This window comes from Mirounga leonina, unplaced genomic scaffold (genome assembly GCF_011800145.1).
Source record: "Mirounga leonina isolate KUSES-001 unplaced genomic scaffold, KU_Mleo_1.0 Mir_99, whole genome shotgun sequence".
NCBI classification, from domain to species: Eukaryota; Metazoa; Chordata; class Mammalia; order Carnivora; family Phocidae; genus Mirounga; species Mirounga leonina.
The window spans coordinates 2,374,769-2,396,150 of record NW_023270971.1 but is presented as its reverse complement, the minus strand read 5'-3'; the positions used below and the strand labels follow the sequence as shown (position 1 = coordinate 2,396,150).

At 36.1% G+C, this 21,382-nt stretch overlaps 1 protein-coding gene across 2 annotated transcripts in view; it reads right to left on the bottom strand.

The window, feature by feature from the left end:
* Positions 1 to 21,382, bottom strand: part of LOC118006776 (integrin alpha-1-like) — a 170,762-nt gene that overhangs the window by 93,102 nt on the left and 56,278 nt on the right. For both annotated transcript variants that reach the window (XM_034999543.1, XM_034999544.1), the window contains exons 2-6: positions 19,829 to 19,949; positions 7,124 to 7,236; positions 4,402 to 4,490; positions 4,184 to 4,295; positions 3,437 to 3,564 (exon numbers count right to left, since the gene is read on the bottom strand). In XM_034999543.1, the coding sequence (XP_034855434.1) occupies positions 3,437 to 3,564; positions 4,184 to 4,295; positions 4,402 to 4,490; positions 7,124 to 7,236; positions 19,829 to 19,949 (563 nt within the window). The remainder of the gene's footprint in view (positions 1 to 3,436; positions 3,565 to 4,183; positions 4,296 to 4,401; positions 4,491 to 7,123; positions 7,237 to 19,828; positions 19,950 to 21,382) is intronic.

The following is a 21,382-nucleotide window of genomic DNA, read 5'->3' as shown; positions in this document are numbered from 1 at the left end:
TACAACTTAAGCCAAAATAGAAAAAGATTAGAAAATACTAAAGTATAAACGCTAAAGCCCAAAGTATAAAGTAATATACTTAAAAGAATATTAAAATGCCAGTTATAGAAAAAGTGTCTCATTAAATGTCCACCTATCAGAGAAAAAATTTTAAAAGCATTAATTATGATATACACATTTATTCAACAGAGTCTCATTAAGGGCCCACTATATCACAGCAAAGCACTGGCTGCCACTGAAAAGGATTAAAAGGTGATATAAAGTCTGTATCTAGAGATGCAGCAGACACACGTACATAATATATAATAATGCGTTAGTCCTGTGTTTCTCAAACTTTACCATGTTTAAGGATCATGTCGCTTGCTTACTTAAAATGCAGGCTCTAGAGCCCCACCCTGAGAGACTCCAATTCTGAAAATCTGGGGTACAGCCCAAGGATCTCACGGATTTGGAAAAAGAAATTCTATGAGCCAGTTTTGGAGAAACACTGCATTATACAGAAGCCCTATGAGGGCAGTGGCTGTGTCTGTCTTATTCTCCACAATTATCCAAGCCCTAGCCCAGAGCCCAGTACACTGTAAACCCTCAGGAAAAACATTTGAGTAAATGAATGAAGGAGTATGGCTAAACTCCACAATGAATTATACAAGCAAAATGTGACATAAAAATTTAGCCATTTAAGAAGCTCCTCTCTCCTTAGGAAGAAAGTTTCCTTGGGTGAAGTCAGCAGATATCACAACTGACTCAGTGCACAGGGTTGCATTCTGAAATTTTCCCCTCTGTGGAATGGGGTCCTAGAACTGAGTAAATGTGATCTGACTCTTTTGCCCCAGAGTATGTTCATTTCCCTCCCATTCACTGGTAGCATCTGAACCCTTAAGGCCTGGCCCCTATTCCTCTGAATAGAGTGATTGTTCCCCCCAAGGAAAGACATAGGAGTCCATAGAGCCCACACTGGCAGGCTAGAATTCCACTGGTGGCCGGCAGAATAGCTCCTTTATTAGGACTTTCACTATAGAAATATAAAATTAATTACAGTTCTAGTGGATAGAAACATCAAAATTGCAGCAGGGTGGGTTGAGCATATAAGCAATGGATTATTATCTATTTCTTTACAAAACAGAGTCACTGGCACAGATTCCCACTGAGGCGGTGGTTATTTTTCTAAGAGAGCCTTGTAGATTTCCTTCTTGAAGTTGTGGAGCAACTTCAAACATGTCACTGCTGCACTGTTGTCTGCAAATAGCTACAGATAAGTGCATTTTTTACAGTGAAACAGATAAATGAATTTAAAAATAAAATAAAATTTCCAGATGAATAAAAAATACTTGAAATTAAAAAAAATATTCCAAGACTATTCTTGACTTTGGAAAGAAAGGACCGGATAAGGAAGCAAATGGGGTAGGCAAAACAGGTGGAAGTGAAGAAAGCACATCCTGGGGAAGGCAGTGAGAGAGGACAGAGCTGCGGTCCAGCCATTTCATGGCAGGTGTGTCAGGGGTCAGGGAAGAGAGTGCCACGACGCTGGCCACAGAAGGACAGAGACAGTCATGATGAAATGAAAAGGACTAGAGACCTAATATTTAGGACCAGCTCTGAAACTTCTCCAGAAGTAGAGGTCTCCGCAAGGACAGAGAGCCCGATTGCAGTTGGAAAAGCTATGGTTTCTGATCTGTCATCAATAAGGAAGTAACCTTGAACAAGTTACTTAGACTCTCCCATCCCCTCCATAAATTGAGATTTGGGGCTAAATGACCCCCACAATTCTGCCCAGCTTTAATTTTGTAGCTCCATGAAATTTTATTGACCAAAGAGAGAAAGGATAGGAAAAGAGAGGAAGAAGGAAGAGAGAGGTCCTCAGAAGGGAAAAAAAAATGGAGGAGCAAGTCACATTCTGGAGTGGTCTTTTAAAGGATGCAGGCTGCCTAATGCCCTGTAGCAAGAAGAGATAATAATATCCCCTCCAAACCTCTGGTAATTCACCTGGGAAGATTAACTGCAAGTGAGAAACTTGCATCCAGGAAAATTTACATTTTGTGATGCATAAGTTCATTTTCTTTAAATATTTTACACTGATTTCAAGATGTTCTTTATTGTACAGTAGGATATACACAGCCTTGCCCCTTACCTAGCTCTCACTTCTTCAGCCTTGGAACATGGCCATATGACATTTCACTTTGAGGTTTGCATCTACTTTGCAATCTTCAACTACTATCCTTTTGGGAAAATTCATTTTATATATATGTGTATATAAATTTGTATTTATAGGTATACATATACAGAAATATATATATACAAGCATATCATACACACACACACACACATACACACATCTGTGTGTATTTAGGTCCCACACTATGTGTGGGTGTGCCAAATATTAATGCAGTCAGACCACTTTTTCAGTGCCTCAGAAATTTCTCCAAAAGTCGAGCTCTCAGAAAGAAAAGGAAAGACATTGGTCTGCTTGTGCAGTCCTAAAGTGTCCTGTGCTCTCCTGCAGTCCCCAAACCATGCAACAACCATTTTGACTCTGACTCCCGTACTAATTTCTGCTCTCAAGGCACTGACTTCACCCTGACATTTAATTGGCCTTTTATTCACTGTCATCTCCATATTTTAAGCCATACAGCCATATAAGTTTTTTTTTAAATTTTATTATGTTATGTTAATCACCATACATTACATCATTAGTTTTTGATGTAGTGTTCCATGATTCATTGTTTGCGTATAACACCCAGGGCTCCATGCAGAACGTGCCCTCCTTAATACCCATCACTGGGTTAACCCATTCCTCCCACCCCCCTCCCCTCTAGAACCCTCAGTTTAATAAACATTAGATTAGTTAAACCCAAACTCAGTGTCTGAAATGGGAGAGCCACATGGTAAGTTTCACTTCATTTAATGACAATAAAGGGGATGTGTTTAGAAACAGATACTCATGGGGAGAAATTAAAAAAAAAAAACTATTAAACTTAACTGTAGCTAAAACATGGAGCCTGTGCTTTTTGCTTAAGAAAAGAAATTATTAAATATGAGAAAAATGGACCTTAAGCGATCCTGTGGTCACTTATGAATTTACTTGTATAATATGAGAAAGGAGATTGTAATGTGATGTGTTCTTTAGGATGTTAGATTAGTTTCCACAAATTCTGACACCCTGCTTTGATATTACCAAAGGTGGCTACACTTGCCTTATAAGTAAGAATACAATCATGATTTTACAGAGATTTATAGGGGATATTTTCTAAGAGCATTAGAAATGGCAGTTTTCATAATATTTTCTGTTTAGAAAATAACAGGGTCAGACATATAGAATATAAAATTCATACTGAATATTAGCTTTATTGATTAATTTATTTTCAGAGCATTTTGTATTATTAAAATCTATACATTTTTATCTTTAGAACAACAGAAGTCAAAATGCGTAGTCACATACCTGTGTCTGTTTAGGACCAATATCCATTCTTTCAAGAAGGTCATTTAAAAAAGCTGTAACACTCTCCCAGGGGTAAATACTATTGGAGCCATCCAGCACTATGACTATGTCCAGTTGGGTGCTGCATTCTGTAATAAAAAGAGTCAACCGTGCAAATTTGGAGTTTGTCTTTTTAGATAGTATGAAGGTGTATGGAGTGTTTTCATAGCTGAAATAAGCTCATTTTAAAAGATAAGCTGATAGTTTACATAGTGGATACACTGGATTTTAAAATCAGAAAAAATAGTTTTAGGAAAAGTAAAGGTGATAAATACTACTGCATTCAATAGCAATTGGTTGGGGTTCTTATCAATTAAAACTCATCTCTACTTAATTTTAATCAACATTGTATGAGTTATCTTTGGAAATTTTCTCAATATGAATTTTTTATATAACTGTTCTCTTTCTGTGTATTTCAAATGAGATTACTTTCTTCAAAGAGACTCACTCTTTAAATAAAAACAATGTGACAGCTTTAGCTATGATGTTTTAAACAAGACTCTGTTAAAGGTTATTTACACTAATAATCAGCTCCAAAAATAGCAGTGAGGTTTGGTTATAAATTGGCAAAGCAAACATTTACCTAAATTGGTAATGCTGGCAGCTGAGAAAATACTTCAAGCTTTTTGGTATGCTCCTGTGTATACGTATGTCTCATTCATTGCTTACACTTTTCAAACATGTAAGAACATTGCATAAAATGTGTACCTCGTACAGGAGCAATGGAGTTCACGACTTGAAATGTGGGGCTGACATCAGAACAGATTCCAGTTGTGTAATGCAAATGTCCACATCTATAGGCATATAAGGGGCCACATGCCTTTTAAAAAATTAAAAACCATAAGATTAAAAATTATGTAACAGATTTTATAAAGTCTTAGAATAACAGCATTCCTGGTTCATTAACCAACTCTTTGCTATCTTACCAGAAACCCTCCATTTGGGTTGGTGACTAAAGTTGATCCAAAAGTCATGTTCTCCTTTACTTCCGTGACATTGGGAATTGATGTATTAACTAAAAATAGAACAAAATTTTATGAGGGTGGAAAACAAAGTATAATTAAGTGTCTTCTCATTAAGACATTCTATTTGCTTTGCTCATATCATAGCACTTTCTTTGTCTGATTCAACTAGTCTTCAAAGTATTATTAAGGAATATAATGAACAAGCTAAGGCCAAAAACCTGGCTTATGTCCCAGAAACTTTGTCTGGATAGCTGTCTCAAATAGTTTTGCTGAACTATAAAAGAATGCAGAACTATTGGGGCAATGAGAGAATGTGGGATAGCCTTTCACACATTTTTGCTAATTAAAACAAATAAAATATTTAACCTAATAATATTATAGACATAATGTAAACTTACACACCTACCTTGCATGTTATATCTATATGTTATAAATAACCAATGATAAAACATGATTTCTGACAAGAGGGAAAATGAGTAGTAGAGCAGAAAAAAAAAAAACCCTCAAATATCAAATATAAGTTTATGACCATTAATTTCACCATCATGGGGACATGATGAAGGTAACAAACAAAACTGGAGCAAGACTGAGCAGTGTTCGGGACATTTGGAGAAAAGAAACACAATGAAAGGATGCCATTTGACATTCGAGATAGGAATGTTGGGTCTTGAAGCATGCCAACCTAGCAAAATTGGCAAGAAGTTCCAGTTACTCATATTGAAAAAAAGAAAAAAAAAAAAAGATTGGACAGGAAAATAAAAATCTTCTAAACCCTGCTTAGCAGAGTGCTGAAATATTTGAAAGTGGCAAAACTCAGGTTCAAGAAAGATTTATCTCACTGTTAATGCCCAGAAGTTTTTCCTACCTTAAGACCATATACAGTTTAAAGTGAGGGAATGGAAGCAGAGATTCCTGAATGGTCACACTGTCTTCCTAATCTGATAGTGGTCTTTGTCCCAGAGTTTAGTCTGGTTTGCCTTGCAAGTACTTGGAACTGGGCTATTATCTACATGGGTTTTAAATAATCTGGATTAGAGTTTTTTATACTAGGGTTGACACTGGATGAACATTCTTGGGACATTAGGGACTATATAGCAGGAACTTGTCCACTGTTGTTGATGTAGTTAAAATCTCCATGCTAATGTTAAAACTCTATTACAGTTTCCAGTAATGAAAGAATAGCTCCTATCAGAACAAGTCCTTTGCAAATAACAACTATAACTCTAGGAAAAGGAGAAAAAAAAAAAAAGAAAAAAACCATCTGAAGGCACTGGAAAGTAACCAAAAGCAGACAGAAACTGGAGGCAAGTATGTACTTGTAAGAAAAGATTAGCACGGCGTGAGTTTCCTGTTTATGTGTTTGTTTTCCCCTAAGGGAAGGCTCTTGTCAGTGGCTAAACCTCAAATAAAGCTCAAAGTCTTACTGTTTTGAAGAAACAGAGGACAGAAATTGGGGTAATGACAGCAACTGCAAAGTGAGGGGGTATATCTTGGAAAGTAGAACCACAAAAAGAGAGTTCCAACATATACATGTATATTCTGTCCAAATATCTGAAGGACTTGAACTGTATATGTGCAGGGCAAACTTCAAACAGCTCAGCTACAATTAGAAGAACTGAATAGAGATTTTAACTGCTTCCCACTGCAGTTTGGAAATTGAGTTCAGCCAAGTAAACTGTCTGCTAAAACAAAAAGTTAAGACTATTCAAAAACACATAAAAGATCTAGAATCCCCAAACTTATAACTCAAAAGTATAATCCAGGATATAATCCAAAATTACAAAACACAAGATAAAACAGAAAATGTGACTCAAGCTCAAGAGAAAGGTAATAAATAGAAAGTGATGTTGAGATATTCCAGATGTTCTAATTATCAGACAAGATTTTTAAAGCAGCTATTATAACTATGCTCATAAATGTAAAGGAAAAATGTTCATAATAAACAAACAAAATTGAAAAAAGAGAACTGAAAAATAAAATATTTGAAGTTAAACCTACAAAATATATACTAATTTAATGGTATTTAATACTGTATAGAACACTGATAGGATTCTAATTCTTGGATAGTTCTAGTAAGAAGTTCCTAGTCATGTTCTATCAAACATACCCATTTTTATATAAATTTACCTTGTACTATTCTCTTTAAAAGAATTTATGTATTACAAGTCCTGTGCTATTTTCTTTTAAAAAAGGAACAGTTAAGGGGGTGCCTGGGTGGCTCAGTTGGTTGAGCGACTGCCTTCGGCTCAGGTCATGATCCTGGAGTCCCGGGATCGAGTCCCGCATCAGGCTCCCTGCTCAGCGGGGGGTCTGCTTCTCCCTCTGACCCTCTTCCCTCTCATGCTCTCTGTCTCTCATTCTCTCTCTCAAATAAATAAATAAAATCTTAAAAATCTTAAAAAAAAAAAAGGAACAGTTAAATTTTTTGGAGGCAATGCAATGGGTGGGGTTACTTGGGTTACTTGGAAAGGTCTTTTATTTCTAAATCTATGGATATTCTATCATGAATTCTAAAGCAAATGAAGGGCAGACAGAATCAAAATGTCATTTTATGTGAATCTGAGTGATAAGAACTGAAGAATATTTATAGATTCTTGTAATCTTTTCTTGAGTTAAAATTTATTTTTAATGAGAATACTGGGTATAATTTAGGATCAGGCTTTAATGTTTTGACTTTACATACCTGGTAGATCCAACTTTATGCAAGGTAATGGTTTGCCTCTCCCAACTGGACACTTATAGACATCTCCAGTTCTGTTCTTGGGTTGACCAACTAGAGGAGAACCAATAAGCACCCTGGAAGTTAAATAACTCAATTAACATTTTTGAATAAAAGGAAACATTTTATTTTAGTTATTTTATGACTAGTTCTAAGACAATGACAGTCTCATAGACATAATCAGATAGTTACCCTCTGTTAGTAATGTAATGTTATTCAAAATAAGCTGAGTGTCTTCAAATTGCAGGTTGATTTGTATTAAAAAACTATAAAATATATAGAGGAGAGATTTCAGTATATTTTATTTATTGTATTATGTATTTCTTTATTATATATTTTATTTGGGGGCTGAAGTAATAAATAGTGGTTAAGCCTGCTGCTGTGTTAGTTTACAAAGCATACATGGAAGTATAAATGACTTTTTCCTATGAGGAGTTGATAATTTCATAGAGAAGTTAGCAAATATAAACATTTGATTATCATAAGATTTAGTATTAGTATATACTAGTTTGTAAGCATTTAGAAAATAAGGATAGTTATAAGACCTAGGTTAAAATCACTTACTGTCTTTTTAGACAGAATTATAGAATTGCTTTAATAATAATTAATGAAAAAATATAATCATGATTTATTTTAGTCCTAGGAAGCCATTTAACAAGTTTTCCTGTGATATCTTCAGGAATAGGGTGGATGAATGTGGTTGAGTGTTAAGGCACTTGGGTGGATTCACAGCTGCTGATTCATTGCTGGCTGAAAAGCTATATACTAAGATGCTGATTACTATTAACCAAAGGACTTTAATTATGTGCCATAAGAATGTACTTGGGTTGTCTTAGCCTGTATCTTTGTTTATGACTTTTGAGAAGATACAGAAAGCATAAAGTTATGCATCAAGTAAATCAGTATATCTATTTGGGCAATCAGAAGTGTCTCAAAATTCTGGAACTAGAAACTTAATAAACTAGTTAAAATTTAATATGAACCTATGTAAATAACTCCACTTAGCTGCATACTTTTATCTACATCAATACAGGATGTGGGCAACCTGACTTAATAGGAGTTCACGTAAAAATGACAGGGGGGTTTGTTGATAGCAAGTAAACATGAGCCAACAGTGTATTTTAGTATCAAAAGTGCTAATGTGACCTTAGGCTGCATTGCTGGAAATAGATGCCCTGGTCAAGGAAAGTGATCACCCCTCTGTGCTCTGGACTGTCAGACCATGTCTGTAATCTCCAAATTAAAAGGGACATAGGCACAATGGAATGTATTTGGTAGTTAGGACTCAGATGGTTAAGCACCTGGTAATTTTGTCAGACCAGAGATGCTTGAGGGAAAGTTGGGGATATTTAGCATAAAAAAAAAAATATCTGAAGGAGAGTTGAGAGGTTCCATAGGAGTGTAGGTACTGAAGGCATATATTAAAAAAAAAAATCTAAATATTTGGAAGTCTCTTATATTGAAAAGAAATGGGATTTATTTTGTGTAAATTCTTTGGATAAAGCTAGTATTAATGAAAATGTTTTATAACATGCAAATATTGAATTGTTGAACAGACTCCCTAAAACATACCTATGATATAATGCCTTTGTAAAGCCATTTTTTATATGCATAAATAACCATAAAAATGTTTAAACCTTTTAATGCATAATTCTTACTTCTGACAATCTATCCTAAAAAAATGGGCTAAATTAAGGGAAAAAGCTTAATGCATAAAAAATAATGCTCATAGTGTTATATACAATATACAAGATGAAAAAATATAGTCAATAGCAAGAACTAATTAATTATTGCAGGGTCATTCTATAGAATATTGCAGTCATAAAAAATAATAGTTAATAAGATTGTATGGTGGTATTAAAATCATTTATGATCTAATTCAAGTAAAAATCTACCTCATTTAGTGAAAACCTATGACAATTCAAAGTGGATGACAAATGTCATATTAAATGTACTCATCATAATAGCAATGACAATAATAGCTGGCACTTACTAAATCTATACCTTGTGCCATATACTGTTCTAAGTGCTTTCCATATACTAAGTAATTTAATCCTCTCCATTAAATATAGCATGAACTTTGGTGCCAGACTTCATGCATTCAAATCATAGCTTTGTCACTTACTTAGTTGCATGATTTAAGACAAGTCACTTAGGCTCTGTGCTTTAGTTTCTTCATCTGTAAAATGGAACTACTACATCTATGTAAAACATAGATTAAAAGGGAGTTCATCAAAAAACAAATTATATTAAGGAAGTTATGGTTAGTGTTCTTTCCCCAATATTTTCAAAGCTTTTTTTTAATGTGATTGATTAGTTTTACAGTTAAGACAGTTTAGAGGAAAGTAGTGAGCCTACTATTATGGAAAATATTTAAGTTGAGGCTAGATGGATTGAATAATGTTTATTAAGAACAGTCTACAAGCCCAGCATGTACACTAGGCCCTGGGGATATGAAATTAATAAAACACATTTTTTTAGGTTGCTTAAAACTTAGTGGGGGAAGCAGAACTATAAATGGACTATTATAATACTGAATAGGTCAGAACTTGGTGCAACTTCAGCAAGGTCTTAGAAGCAAGAAGAAACAGCTCTTTTGGTAAGTTCAAGTAGCTCATTGTAGCTGGAGTAGAAGTTGAGCCTGTCAAGCTAAACAGTGTCCAGATCATAAACATTCCTATAGTCCAGTTTAAGGAATTTGGATTTATTATATGGAGGGGAGAGTTGGGAACCACCAATGCTTTTAAAGAGGGATATGACATGATCAAATGCTTTACAGAGCTTATTTGCTTGCAGTGTCATGAATAAATTGGGAAAGGGGAAAATTAGACTCAGAGAGTGAAGGTAAGAGTTTCTAGACCCAGACAAGAAAGAAGAATCTGAATTTAGGAAGTGGAGAGGAAGGGAGAACAATTTCTACAAATAGAATATAAGTTATCTTACTCTAGGTTCCCCCAAAAGCAGACCCTAGACAAAGACTTTGCCAGTAGATTTTGGGGAGGCAATTCCAAGCACACACAAATGTGGAGGTGGGAAAATGATAGAGGGAAGAAAGGCCAATAGAGTGCATTGATAATGGTTTACTTCTGCAGGCCTCTGGGCTCAGTCTTGCTGGTGAGCATCTCAGAAACCACGTGGAACATGTATGAGCATGTTCTGAGCATGGTTGAGGCCCTAAGAGTAAACACTACTGCCTTATGAGAGTACAAAGTAAGAAGAGAGCTGAAGGGAAAAATAACACCTAAGATTTTAATAAGCAAAGGAAGAAAACTGGTAGGAGTGTCCAGAGAAGGAGAGAGAGAATCAGAAAACAGTGGTATCTCAAAAGACAAAGAGGAAAGAATGTAAAAAATGGGAGCCATGAGTAAAGAGCAGACCTCATTTCAAGATGTTTGGCTAAAAATGAGGGAGATGGGCCATGTCAATATGTGTGGGCTTTTTTTTCCCAGGCAAACCATCAAGGGTTTGAGGTGAGCTTAATTTTATTATGGAAGGCATCCATATATTGATAAATGATGTTGAGAAAGAGCTAGTAACAAGAGAAAGGCTAATATTACAGAAGAGAGAGCCCCTGAGCTGGTAGAAGGGGTGGATCCAGAAGGACAAATTTGTCTTAGACATGAGGAAAGGCCACTGATTCCCTAGGCAGGGATTTGATTGCCCCAGTATCCAGAGGTTTGAAACTGCAGTAGATGGCTTGGAAATTTTTTGCATTCTTTTAATGTGACATTGTCCTTCACTGTCCTTCACTAAGGCAGAATCTGTTTTTTCCTCCTGTCAAACTGGGACTTACTTGATAAATAGAAGGCACCAGAAACGGCACTGTGACTCCTGAGGCTTGAGTAGTGTATAGAATTGTCAAATCAATACATTGTACACCTGAAGCTAATGTAACATTGTATGTCAACTATATTTCAATAATTAAAAAAAAATGCATTACAGATTCTACTTCACTCTTTTGGAAATCTGAGATCACATGCTGTGAAGAAGCCCAGTCTAGCCTAATGGAGGATGAGAGATCACATATGCTTGAGCCAATAGCATGAACTGCCAGGCATGTGAGTTAAATCATCTTAGACCCTCCAGCCCCAAGTGAGGTACCAGATGAGCATTCATGCAGTTCCCAGGTAGCAGGGGGAACACCTATGCAATCCTCAAAATCTTTAGAAATAATAAAAAATATTGTTTGAGCTCACAAAGTTTTGAGATGATATACCAAGAGATAACTGAAACAGGCAGGGAGGATAAAATTTTAATCTAGAGCCCCTCCCTCCCTTCTTTCCTTCTTTCTTTCCTTAACTTCCTTCCTTCTTTCTTTGAAAACAGTAGCAATTGCCATTTCATGAGATTTAGGGAGAGAGGTAATTGGGTGGGGGGCTTGCAGAGATTTAATTTAGATTTAAACTGACAGGGCCTATGCAGACCAGTTAGGCAGCCCTCAGGCCAAAATGAGGTCAGGGATGTTTTGGAAGTTGTTTCTACTGTAGATGTAAGATAGGCCTCCAAAGACCCTTCCAATGCTAAGATTCCATGATCCAAATAGACAAATTATGTGTGTAGAAGAGTACTGATTAGTTTAGGAAACATGTACCATTAGCTGGGGAAAATCTAGGATAATTGATGAAAAGTGAGTGCTGAATGGCATGTTAATAGTAAAGTTATTGTGAATTTTAAAACAGGAGAGAAGAGAGATTTGCAGCCCAGGCAAAAGTTGAAAACAGGAGAGCGAGGGCTGAAAATGAGGGTGATGAGGAGGTCCATGTGGTGGGAACACAGTGGAGAGCTTCTGTTTATACTGGAGCAGGGAGGTTGAGAGTGGCATGTCTCCGACTTTAAAGGAAAGGCTCTGTAGTTTATATTTGATTTCTAGGGCAATAGAAAGCCCCTACAGTATGGTGATCACTGGAAATGACCCGAAATAGCAACTGGAGCCATGGCCGATTCTGGATTCTGGAGAAGTAAGCCCTGGGGTATGAGAGCTCAGAAAGTAGTAGTGTAGTAGGCCAGGACTACTTAATCTGAAGCAAGTCTCACTTTTTCCAAGCTGCATAAAAATAACAAGATCCTAGAAAAGTATCAGCATAGTCTTTATGGAATTTCAGGAATCTCCAGTATTCTCAATCCCCATTATCTTGCTCTTTTTTCTCAAATACTTACTACATTCTGACATGATATAACCTACCTGTTTATTACATTTATTATTTATTTTTTGTTCCCTCCTTCCCCAGTAGAATACAACCTTCACAATAGCAGGAATTTTCATCTATTTTGTTCACTCATATACCCTTAAGGCTTATAACAGTGCCAGAAACAAACTAGGCATTCAGTAAGTATTTACTAAGTGAATGAATTAATGGCTGTATCAAATGCTCTAAGAATCTGAATAAGACAGACCTGGGAATTTATGACTCATGTGACCAGCTAAGAGGTCCTAATTGTGAAGTCTTCTTTTCCATTTTAGAGGCATTTTTGCTTAAGCAGAATGCCATATATGACTTTGGCATGACACAGGAGGCATTTCCACAGGTCCAGGTTCCAGAGAATCCTTGTGGTCACAGGACAGAATTGGCTGAAAGTCAGAAGGCTGGTGTTCCATGTCTTGGCCCTGATACATACTCACTATATTAAACCCTTGGCAGTTCATTCTCTGAGTCCCAGCTTCCTGTCTAGAAAATGAGGATGGTAACAATGATAACTGCTCAAACCCATAGGATCACTGTGTGAAGACCCAAGACACATTGTGTCATGAACTATGGATATTGTTATTTCAAATTTTAATGCAAGTTTGCTTTAACTCATTACATTTTATTTCTATTAGATTTTTGCTTTTTCTATGGCACTATTGCAATGGTGTGTGTGCAGATTAAGAGGATTAAAGAATGTTCTGGATCTCATTATTGATCTCTAGAGAAACACCTGATGAACTCAAAGATCATCAAAATGAGAGAAACAATTTTTTCTACACCCATTCTATAATGACTAATTCTAACTCTCTCTATACTCATTCTAAAATAACTAATTCTGATTCTTATTCACTCATTCTAAAAGTTCATCTTATATTCTGTTCTCCTCTATGAAAAAGCTCCAGTCATAATAAAATTTAGTAACCTGAGAAATGTTTGCTATTCATAATAGTCATTCTTGTCATTGTGACCATTATTTTACTTATTTGAAGAGTAGCTGTTCTGTGACTCCTCTACTTCATATTTATGTTTTTTTCCTCTGTAAAAGATAGTTTTCTAGAGATTTTTGTCTCATATTTACATTATCTCATGAACACTCTTTTCACCTCTTTTTTGATGTCCAAGCCAAAGTCACCATCAGAGTGCCAAGTACCCCCGCCAGCCAGCCCCCCCCCCCTTTTTTTAATGAATCTAGTGTTTGGTCATCTTGGAAAATGAAGTTACAGAGTAGTCCCATTAGCTGCAGTACTTTCAGTAATGAAAGGTATAGGGGTGGAAATGAGGTGAGCCAAAGAAATGACAAGTTTAGCAAGGAGGAAATTTAAACTTCAAAAGATATTATAAACAATGGAAAATAAATACTATATTAAAATTGTAAGAGAAAATGTGATAGAATCTTTGAAAATCTTTTTACCCCAAGCTTGAATAGGCCTTATTTAAAACATACATACATTGGAAATAGAGCATCAATCACATGAGTTCACTGGTAAACCTTACTTGGCATAAAGCAGGGTCCTCTAGGGAAAAGGCAGGAAGCCAACATATTTTGATATATATTGGGTGGAGGATTGACTAGGGAGGTATCTGCATCATGAAACCTACTTTGAGAGGCAGGCCCACTGAAGTCACTGAACCCCAAGAATCGTTGCTTGAACAGCAGTTAAAAGGGTTGATGCACATATTAAAAGTAATGAAGCAAAGGAGCCACAGAGTGGAAAGCCCTGAGACAATATCTCATATTTTCCCATTTGTTGGAAACTTTGCCATACTGGTGATTACCACTAAATCTGGAAAGTTTGTGCAATGCTGAGCACATTTAAGTTTCTTCTCTTCAAAGCAAAATTATTAAACTAATTGTGTTCTTTGTGAATTTTTCTGAACCACATTGCAATTACTTGGATGTTTCAACTCATGCTAGCCATAATGAACAATGGCTGATCTTAATCAGAGGTATAATGTGTTCTGCTACTGAGAAAACATGTGGTTTCTGAGCCAAATATATGAAGTAAATTACACTTCACAGTAAACTTTTGAAAGGTAAAGGGGGCATAAGGCTGCCCTTTTTTGTTAGCTTTTAATTCTTTCCAAAGAATTAAAGTAATGCTTTTCAAATGCAGACTGCACTTGTAATGGACCAACAAGTACTACTTCTTTTTATTTTATTTTATTATGTTATGTTAATCACCATACATTGCATCATTAGTTTTTGATGTAGTGTTCCATGATTCATTGTTTGCGTATAACACCCAGTGCTCCATTCAGTACGTGCCCTCTAGAACCCTCAGTTTGTTTCTCAGAGTCCATAGTCTCTCATGGTTTGTCTCCCGCTCCGATTCCCCCCCTTCATTTTTCCCTTCCTACTATCTTCTTTTTTTTTTAACATATAATGTATTATTTGTTTCAGAGGTACAGGTCTATGATTCAACAGTCTTACACAATTCAAAGCGCTCACCATAGTACATACCCTCACCAATGTCTATCACCCAGCCACCCCATCCCTCCCACCCCCACTTCTTTAGGCAAACTTCAGCCAAGATGCAATATGGGTCAGGGCGATTTTTTAAAAATCTGAGGTTGATGAGCTTCCAAAACCTGAGTAGTAAATATGATTTATAAAGGTACCCACCTCTGGAGAAAAACTGAGTAATAAAATCCACGTTCTCCCAAATATGTCAATTATTCCATAGGCCATTTCTTAAAGTAAGTCTGCATCCTATCTGATTTTATAAACACAGAATATCCAAACATGTTTCTAAAATTTATTTTACGGTACCAGTGCCTGGATCTCTTTAGAACAATATGCTGCTATTATGCCATCCTTAAAGGTTTGGACATTTAGATTTTTGTAGTTTGCTTACTTTTAAATTCAGTTGGCCACACTGCTTTTGTTATTCTGATTTTTCATACCTCTTATATAAAACCATTGTAAATATGGGATGACAAAATGGAATTAAATTATCTGACATCCTTATACATTCAAATGCTCACAAATTCTCACATGTATGTTAACATGTAAAGTCTGAAACTGCGAAGATAGTTATTATCAGCATTTACTTTTTTTTTTTAAAGATTTTATTTATTTATTTGAGAGAGAGAGAGAGACAGAGAGCATGAGAGGGGAGAGGGCAGAGGGAGAAGCAGACTCCCTGCTGAGCAGGGAGCCCGATGCGGGACTCGATCCCGGGACTCCAGGATCATGACCTGAGCCGAAGGCAGTCGCTTAACCAACTGAGCCACCCAGGCGCCCAGCATTTACTTTTTAATATAGTTCTAATAAAGAAAAAAGCACCAGACTGGGAGTGGAGAGACATGAGTTCTATTTTCAGCTCTGGCGCTAAGTAGTGACAGAAGTCACTTACAAAAAACAAAAAAACAAGTACTTTATTGAAATATGATTGATATTTTAAAAGTTGTACATACTAATGTATACAACTTGATGAGTTTGGAGACAAGTATACACCTGTAAAATCATCACCACAGTCTATGCCATAAACATATCTATCGCTTCTACAAGTTTCCTCCAATGCTCTTTAGTTACTATTATTATTATTTCATGATAAGAACACTTAACATAAGATCTACCTTCTTTTTTTTAATACTTCTGATTATAGTTTATTATAATTGGATACAAATTAAGACGAGTCCTCCAAAAGAGACCATAGTACAAGGTCTGGGAGGGTCCCCAATGTGAAGTTTCTGTGTCCTCAGGACACAACACCCTTGCAGCCCATCAGTGCACAGGAAGCTCACTCAAGCCTCAGTGTCCTGAGTTTTTATTAGGGCTTTATTATATAGGCATAATTACTTGAATAAGATCTACCTTCTTAATACATTTTTAAGTATACAATACAGTATTGTTAACTATAGGCAATATGCTGTACAGTAAATCTGTAGTACTCATTCATCTTGCATAACTACAACTTTGTGCCCTTTGACTAATACTTCCTTGTTTTCCCTCCTCCCAGCTCCTAGTAGCCACCATTCTACATGCTGCTTCTATGACTTTGACTCTTTTAGACTCCTTATATAAGTGAGATCATATAGTATTTGTCCTGTGTCTGGCTTATCTCACTTAGCAAAATGTACTCCAGGTTCCTCTATGTCTCAAAAGGCAAGATTTCCTTCTTTTTTTCAGGCTGAATAATATTCAATTGTATGTATATGACACATTTTTAAAATCTATTCATCCATCAATGGACAGTAGATTGCTTTCAAATATTGGTTGTTGCAAATAATGTTGCAATGAACATGGGAATGCAGATACCTCTTCAAGATCCTGATTCCAATTATTTTGAATATTTACCCAGATGTGGGATGCTAGATCATACGGTGGTTCTATTTTTAATTTTCTGAGGAACCTCAGAAAATTTTCCATAGTGATTGCACCAATTTTCATTCCCACGAACAGTGCACAAACGTTTCCTTTTTCCACATCCTTGCCAACACTTACCTTTTGTGTTTTTGATAATAGTCACAGGAGAGCCATTTTTAACATTACTTGTGTGTGTGTGCTTGTTTTTTCATTAATGATAACAGGGAGTGAAACTAAATTCATTTTTTCAGCCAACAAATAATCATTGAATGTATATTATGTTTAAGGCCTGGTGCTAAATGCTGGGCAATGCACAGGATTGCAAGTGGGAACCAAAACCAGTCTTTGTTCTCTAAATATCTCCTCTAATATATTAACTTCTCCTTCTTATCTGTATTCCATTTCAGGTTTCCAACTATCCAGATATACTCAAGCTGTTTAAGACCATACTTACCAACTTCCTGATAAAACTTATTTTTCTTTCCTGTATATTTGTCTCTAAATGGCTACCTATTTCCAATGATCCAGTGTAGAAATTCTGGAATATGTTTGACTCCTCCTACATCTCCATTTGACATTTCCAAACTTCGACCAATGATTCATCTAAATTTATCTTGGATACACTTTTCTTTCATTCCAGTTCTCCCTAATCTAGCCTTGGACCTCATCTCTTAAGCACCAGATTGCTATTTTTGCTTACCTATAGATTCCCCAGCTTTTAGGCACTTTTTTCTCCAATTCAATCTTTACATAATTTCCTAAACTAAGGTTCATAAAAACCACCTAAAATGGTTCTCAGTGCCCTTTACTTAGGTCCAAGTTCCTTTGTCTGGCTTCTAAGGTCTGCCACTACCCTTTCTCCTCTATCATCCCTGTGTCAGTCCCGTTTGCTTACCAACACACCCATTTGTCAAATCTATGCCCTTGCTTATGTCGCTTCCCAGACTGGAGTGGCATTGCTTCTTTTCTTATTAAAAATTAAATCATCGGGCGCCTGGGCGGCTCAGTCAGTTAAGCGACTGCCTTTGGCTCAGGTCATGATCCCAGGGTCCTGGGATCAAGTCCCACATCAGGCTTCTCCCTCTCCCCCTCACCCTGCTTCTCCCTCTCCCCCTCACACCTGCTTCTCCCTCTCCCCCTCACCCTGCTGGTGTTCCCTCTCTCGCTGTGTCTCTCTCTGTCAAATAAATAAATAAAATCTTAAAAAAAAAAAATAAAATTAAATCATCTTTCAAGACTCAGCTCAAGAGTCAAGAATCAATTCCTCCTTCTCTTAAATCCTATTGCATTTATAGTGTATATTATACTGATTAACACAATTGTTTTTTTTTAATATTTCAAGTTTTTACTTAAATTTTAGTTAGTTAACACTAGCATAACATTAGTTTCAGGAGTAGAATTTAGTGATTCATCACTTACATATAACAACCAGGGTTTATCACAAGTGCCCTCCTTAATGCCCATCACTCATTTAGCCCATTCCCTGCCCACTTCCTTTCCAGCAACTCTCAGTTTGTTTGCTATAGTTAAGAGGCTCTTATGGTTTGCCCCTCTCTATCTCTCTCTTTTTTTTTTACTTATGTTCATCTGTTTTGTTTCTTAAATTCCACATATAAGTGAAATCATATGGTATTTGCCTTTCTCTGACTGACTTATTTCACTTAGCATAATATACTCTAGCTCTATTCACGTTGTTGCAAATGGCAAGATTTCATTCTTTTTCATTCTTTTGATGGCTGAGTAATATTTCATTATGTGTGTGTGTGTACATATACACACCCCGACATCTTCTTTATCCATTCATCAGTCGATGGACATATGGGGAGGAGCATAGGGAGATAGGTGGGGAGAAGCAGAGGGAGAGAGAATCTCTAGCAGCCTCCAGGCCCATTGCGGAGCCCAGTTCAGGGCTCCACACGGGACTTGATCCCACAACCCTGAGATCATGACCTGAGATGAAATCAATAGTTGGATGCTTAACTGACTGAGCTACCCAGGTGCCCAATTGAGTTTCAGTTTATTGTAGCTTATACTTGGCCCACTCACATTATTCTCTGAGAGGCAGAGCTCCCTGAATTGCAGGCATAATGCCTAAAAGAATAAAACTGGTGTCTAGAGAGATGATTTTACCTGTCTAACCTTAAATGGGGTGGGGGTGTGGTGGTAAGTGAGAGTGTAGGTTGGAAGGACAAAGAATACAAAACTCATACTCTATTATTAGATGTCTCATCTAAGATATTTGTAAGGAGAGTAGAGAGTGAAACACCTCCACAAATTCTAGTTTGTACCTAGGATATAATATTTGTATGCAGAAAATGTGAGAACTCAGATTCTTACTATTGATCATTTGGGGGGGCTTATGATCAAATGAAGTCTAAAAGATAAAGTGAAATGTCAAAAAATCCATATTTTTTCATTTGTGAAATATAGTAGAGTGATAGATTACTGTTTCCTAAGAGGCATAGATCTCTTTTTGATTATTCTTTTTGTTACTAGAATAGTTTAACTTATTAAACTGAAGCAAAGTTTAACAAATTCTTGTTCTTTTTTTTCCCCCAAAAACAAGAGGCACTAAAAATTATGTTAAATATAAAGTAAAAGAGCTTTAATATTAATTTTGTGTAATTTTCAACAGGTTAAATATACTTTAAAAATCATACCTGAAGTGAACTGAATCATTACTAATGGGCTTAAAAGCGTATAAAAGAAATTCAGTAAGGTTCATTGTAAACAGTAAACCAAACTCAGTAGGTTAGTACATCACCAAAAATGTAAGCTCAATAATATCTTATGGAAGTGATATTAACCCTTTCAAGATCGCTTCTCATCTACCTCTCAATCCTTCCAGCTGAATTGTTCTCTAGAATGAGAACAATTAAAGAACGCTTGCCAGAATAACAATTACAGAACAATGACTATTTTGCACAAGGACCTTCCTTGAGGTCAACACGGGTTTCAACAGAAATCACTAACCACTTCCTTTAGTACTGCCAAGGAATTTTCCTTTTTTTTTACTGTGTCAGTTTCCATTACCAAATGATTAGACTGCAATTTCTATCATGCATGATTCATTCTGTTGAAGTATCATTCATAAAACAAACTGTAACCAAACAATATTTTCCATTACCTTGTAAAAAAAACTAAACAACAACACAACAAAATTGACCGGCTTACCATTTTCCTTCTTCATTTTCATATTGTTGAACAGTATATCCAAACATGTCCTCCATGGGGCCACTGAAAGTCATTGAATTTTTCACATCAACGTTGAATGATACGCAGAAGCCTAGAACAACTTTAAGAGAGAAAACAAAGTCCAGTTACACAGAGTTAACTGAGATTCCATAATGTTTTGAATTATGAAAGGCATGTTCAAAAGAGCAATGATGCTCAAAAAATGAGAACTGCAAGAAAGGTCTACAGTATTAATTGTATTACTGACTGAAAATAACAACTAAAGAATACAAGTACTAATATTCAAACAAAATCCTATAGAAATTTAGTAGCTGTACCATTCCCAGAGCTAATGACTTCAGAATATGAGAGAGCTGGCAAAAACTCATGCTTGTATATGCCTAATGTGGTTACAGATAGCTTTCCAGTAATGAGCCCTACAGTGAATCATGGTCACCAATGAAATGTAAACACCTTCATTTTCCTGTTTTCACTATGAAGGATGCAAGAATCACCCTTTAAATCCTCAGGGGAGGAAGCTTTCTCCTTGCTGCTTCCAAAGGGAATGCAAGCTGATTGCCTCCACCCAGAAATGGCTTCCTAAGCAGGCCTGAGATTTGCTCTGCTTCCCTCTCAATCAAGCAGTGGACAGAAAGCTTACCCTAATACACTAGAGCCTCTGTATAGTGTTGGTGGTGATAACCTCACAGGTTGCTGTCCATGATCTATCTAAATCACATGACATATCTAAAGAGCTTACTCAGTGCTTGACACACACTAGGTATTCAATGAGAGTTAATTCTCTTCAATTTCCTTAAAGTTCAGGTAACGAAAACCCTTTACAAAGTGAGACTCTCCCCTAAAAGGGTTCTGGATGGTGCCAAATTCTGTCAAATGGATGGTGCCAAATTCCATGTTTGGTACTACTTTTTAAAGTATACTTGTGAAGTTACAAAACATTCCTCTCCTAGATGCAACTGAGAATTCTTCCCAAAGAGCACTCCCTTATAAAATTACAAGCATCATAAGGCACATTCAGAGGTAATTAAATTCACTGTTCTTTATTAAAACCATGATACAGCTACACACATCTTGAAAAATTCTCTTTCCTTACTCATTATAAACCCTAAATCCAAACTCGAATTCATTCTATGCTCTAATTCATAATCTTCAATTTTAACATTATTGTTTCTTTGTTGCACAGGATTGTACTAATTTAGAGAAAATTTTGTTCTTAAAGAAAGATATTTATGTATACCTATTTATAAAGTCTTCCTTGATCTTTCCAACTGGAAATAATCTTTTTAGTTACTAAATCCTCCTCTTTCGTTTTTTGAATATCTCTCATGGAAATAATTATTAAATACTATTTTATTTACATTGTAATTATCTCTGTGTGATTTCTCCCCGCCTAGTTTGGAAAATTCTTAAAAGCAGGGACTCTCTTCCTTATCTTTCTTATCCCTTCTCAAAATCTAGCCTAACTCCTTGTACACAGATGGGCAATAACATATTTGTAGAATAAACACACTGAAGGAAAAAGTGTACCGGTTG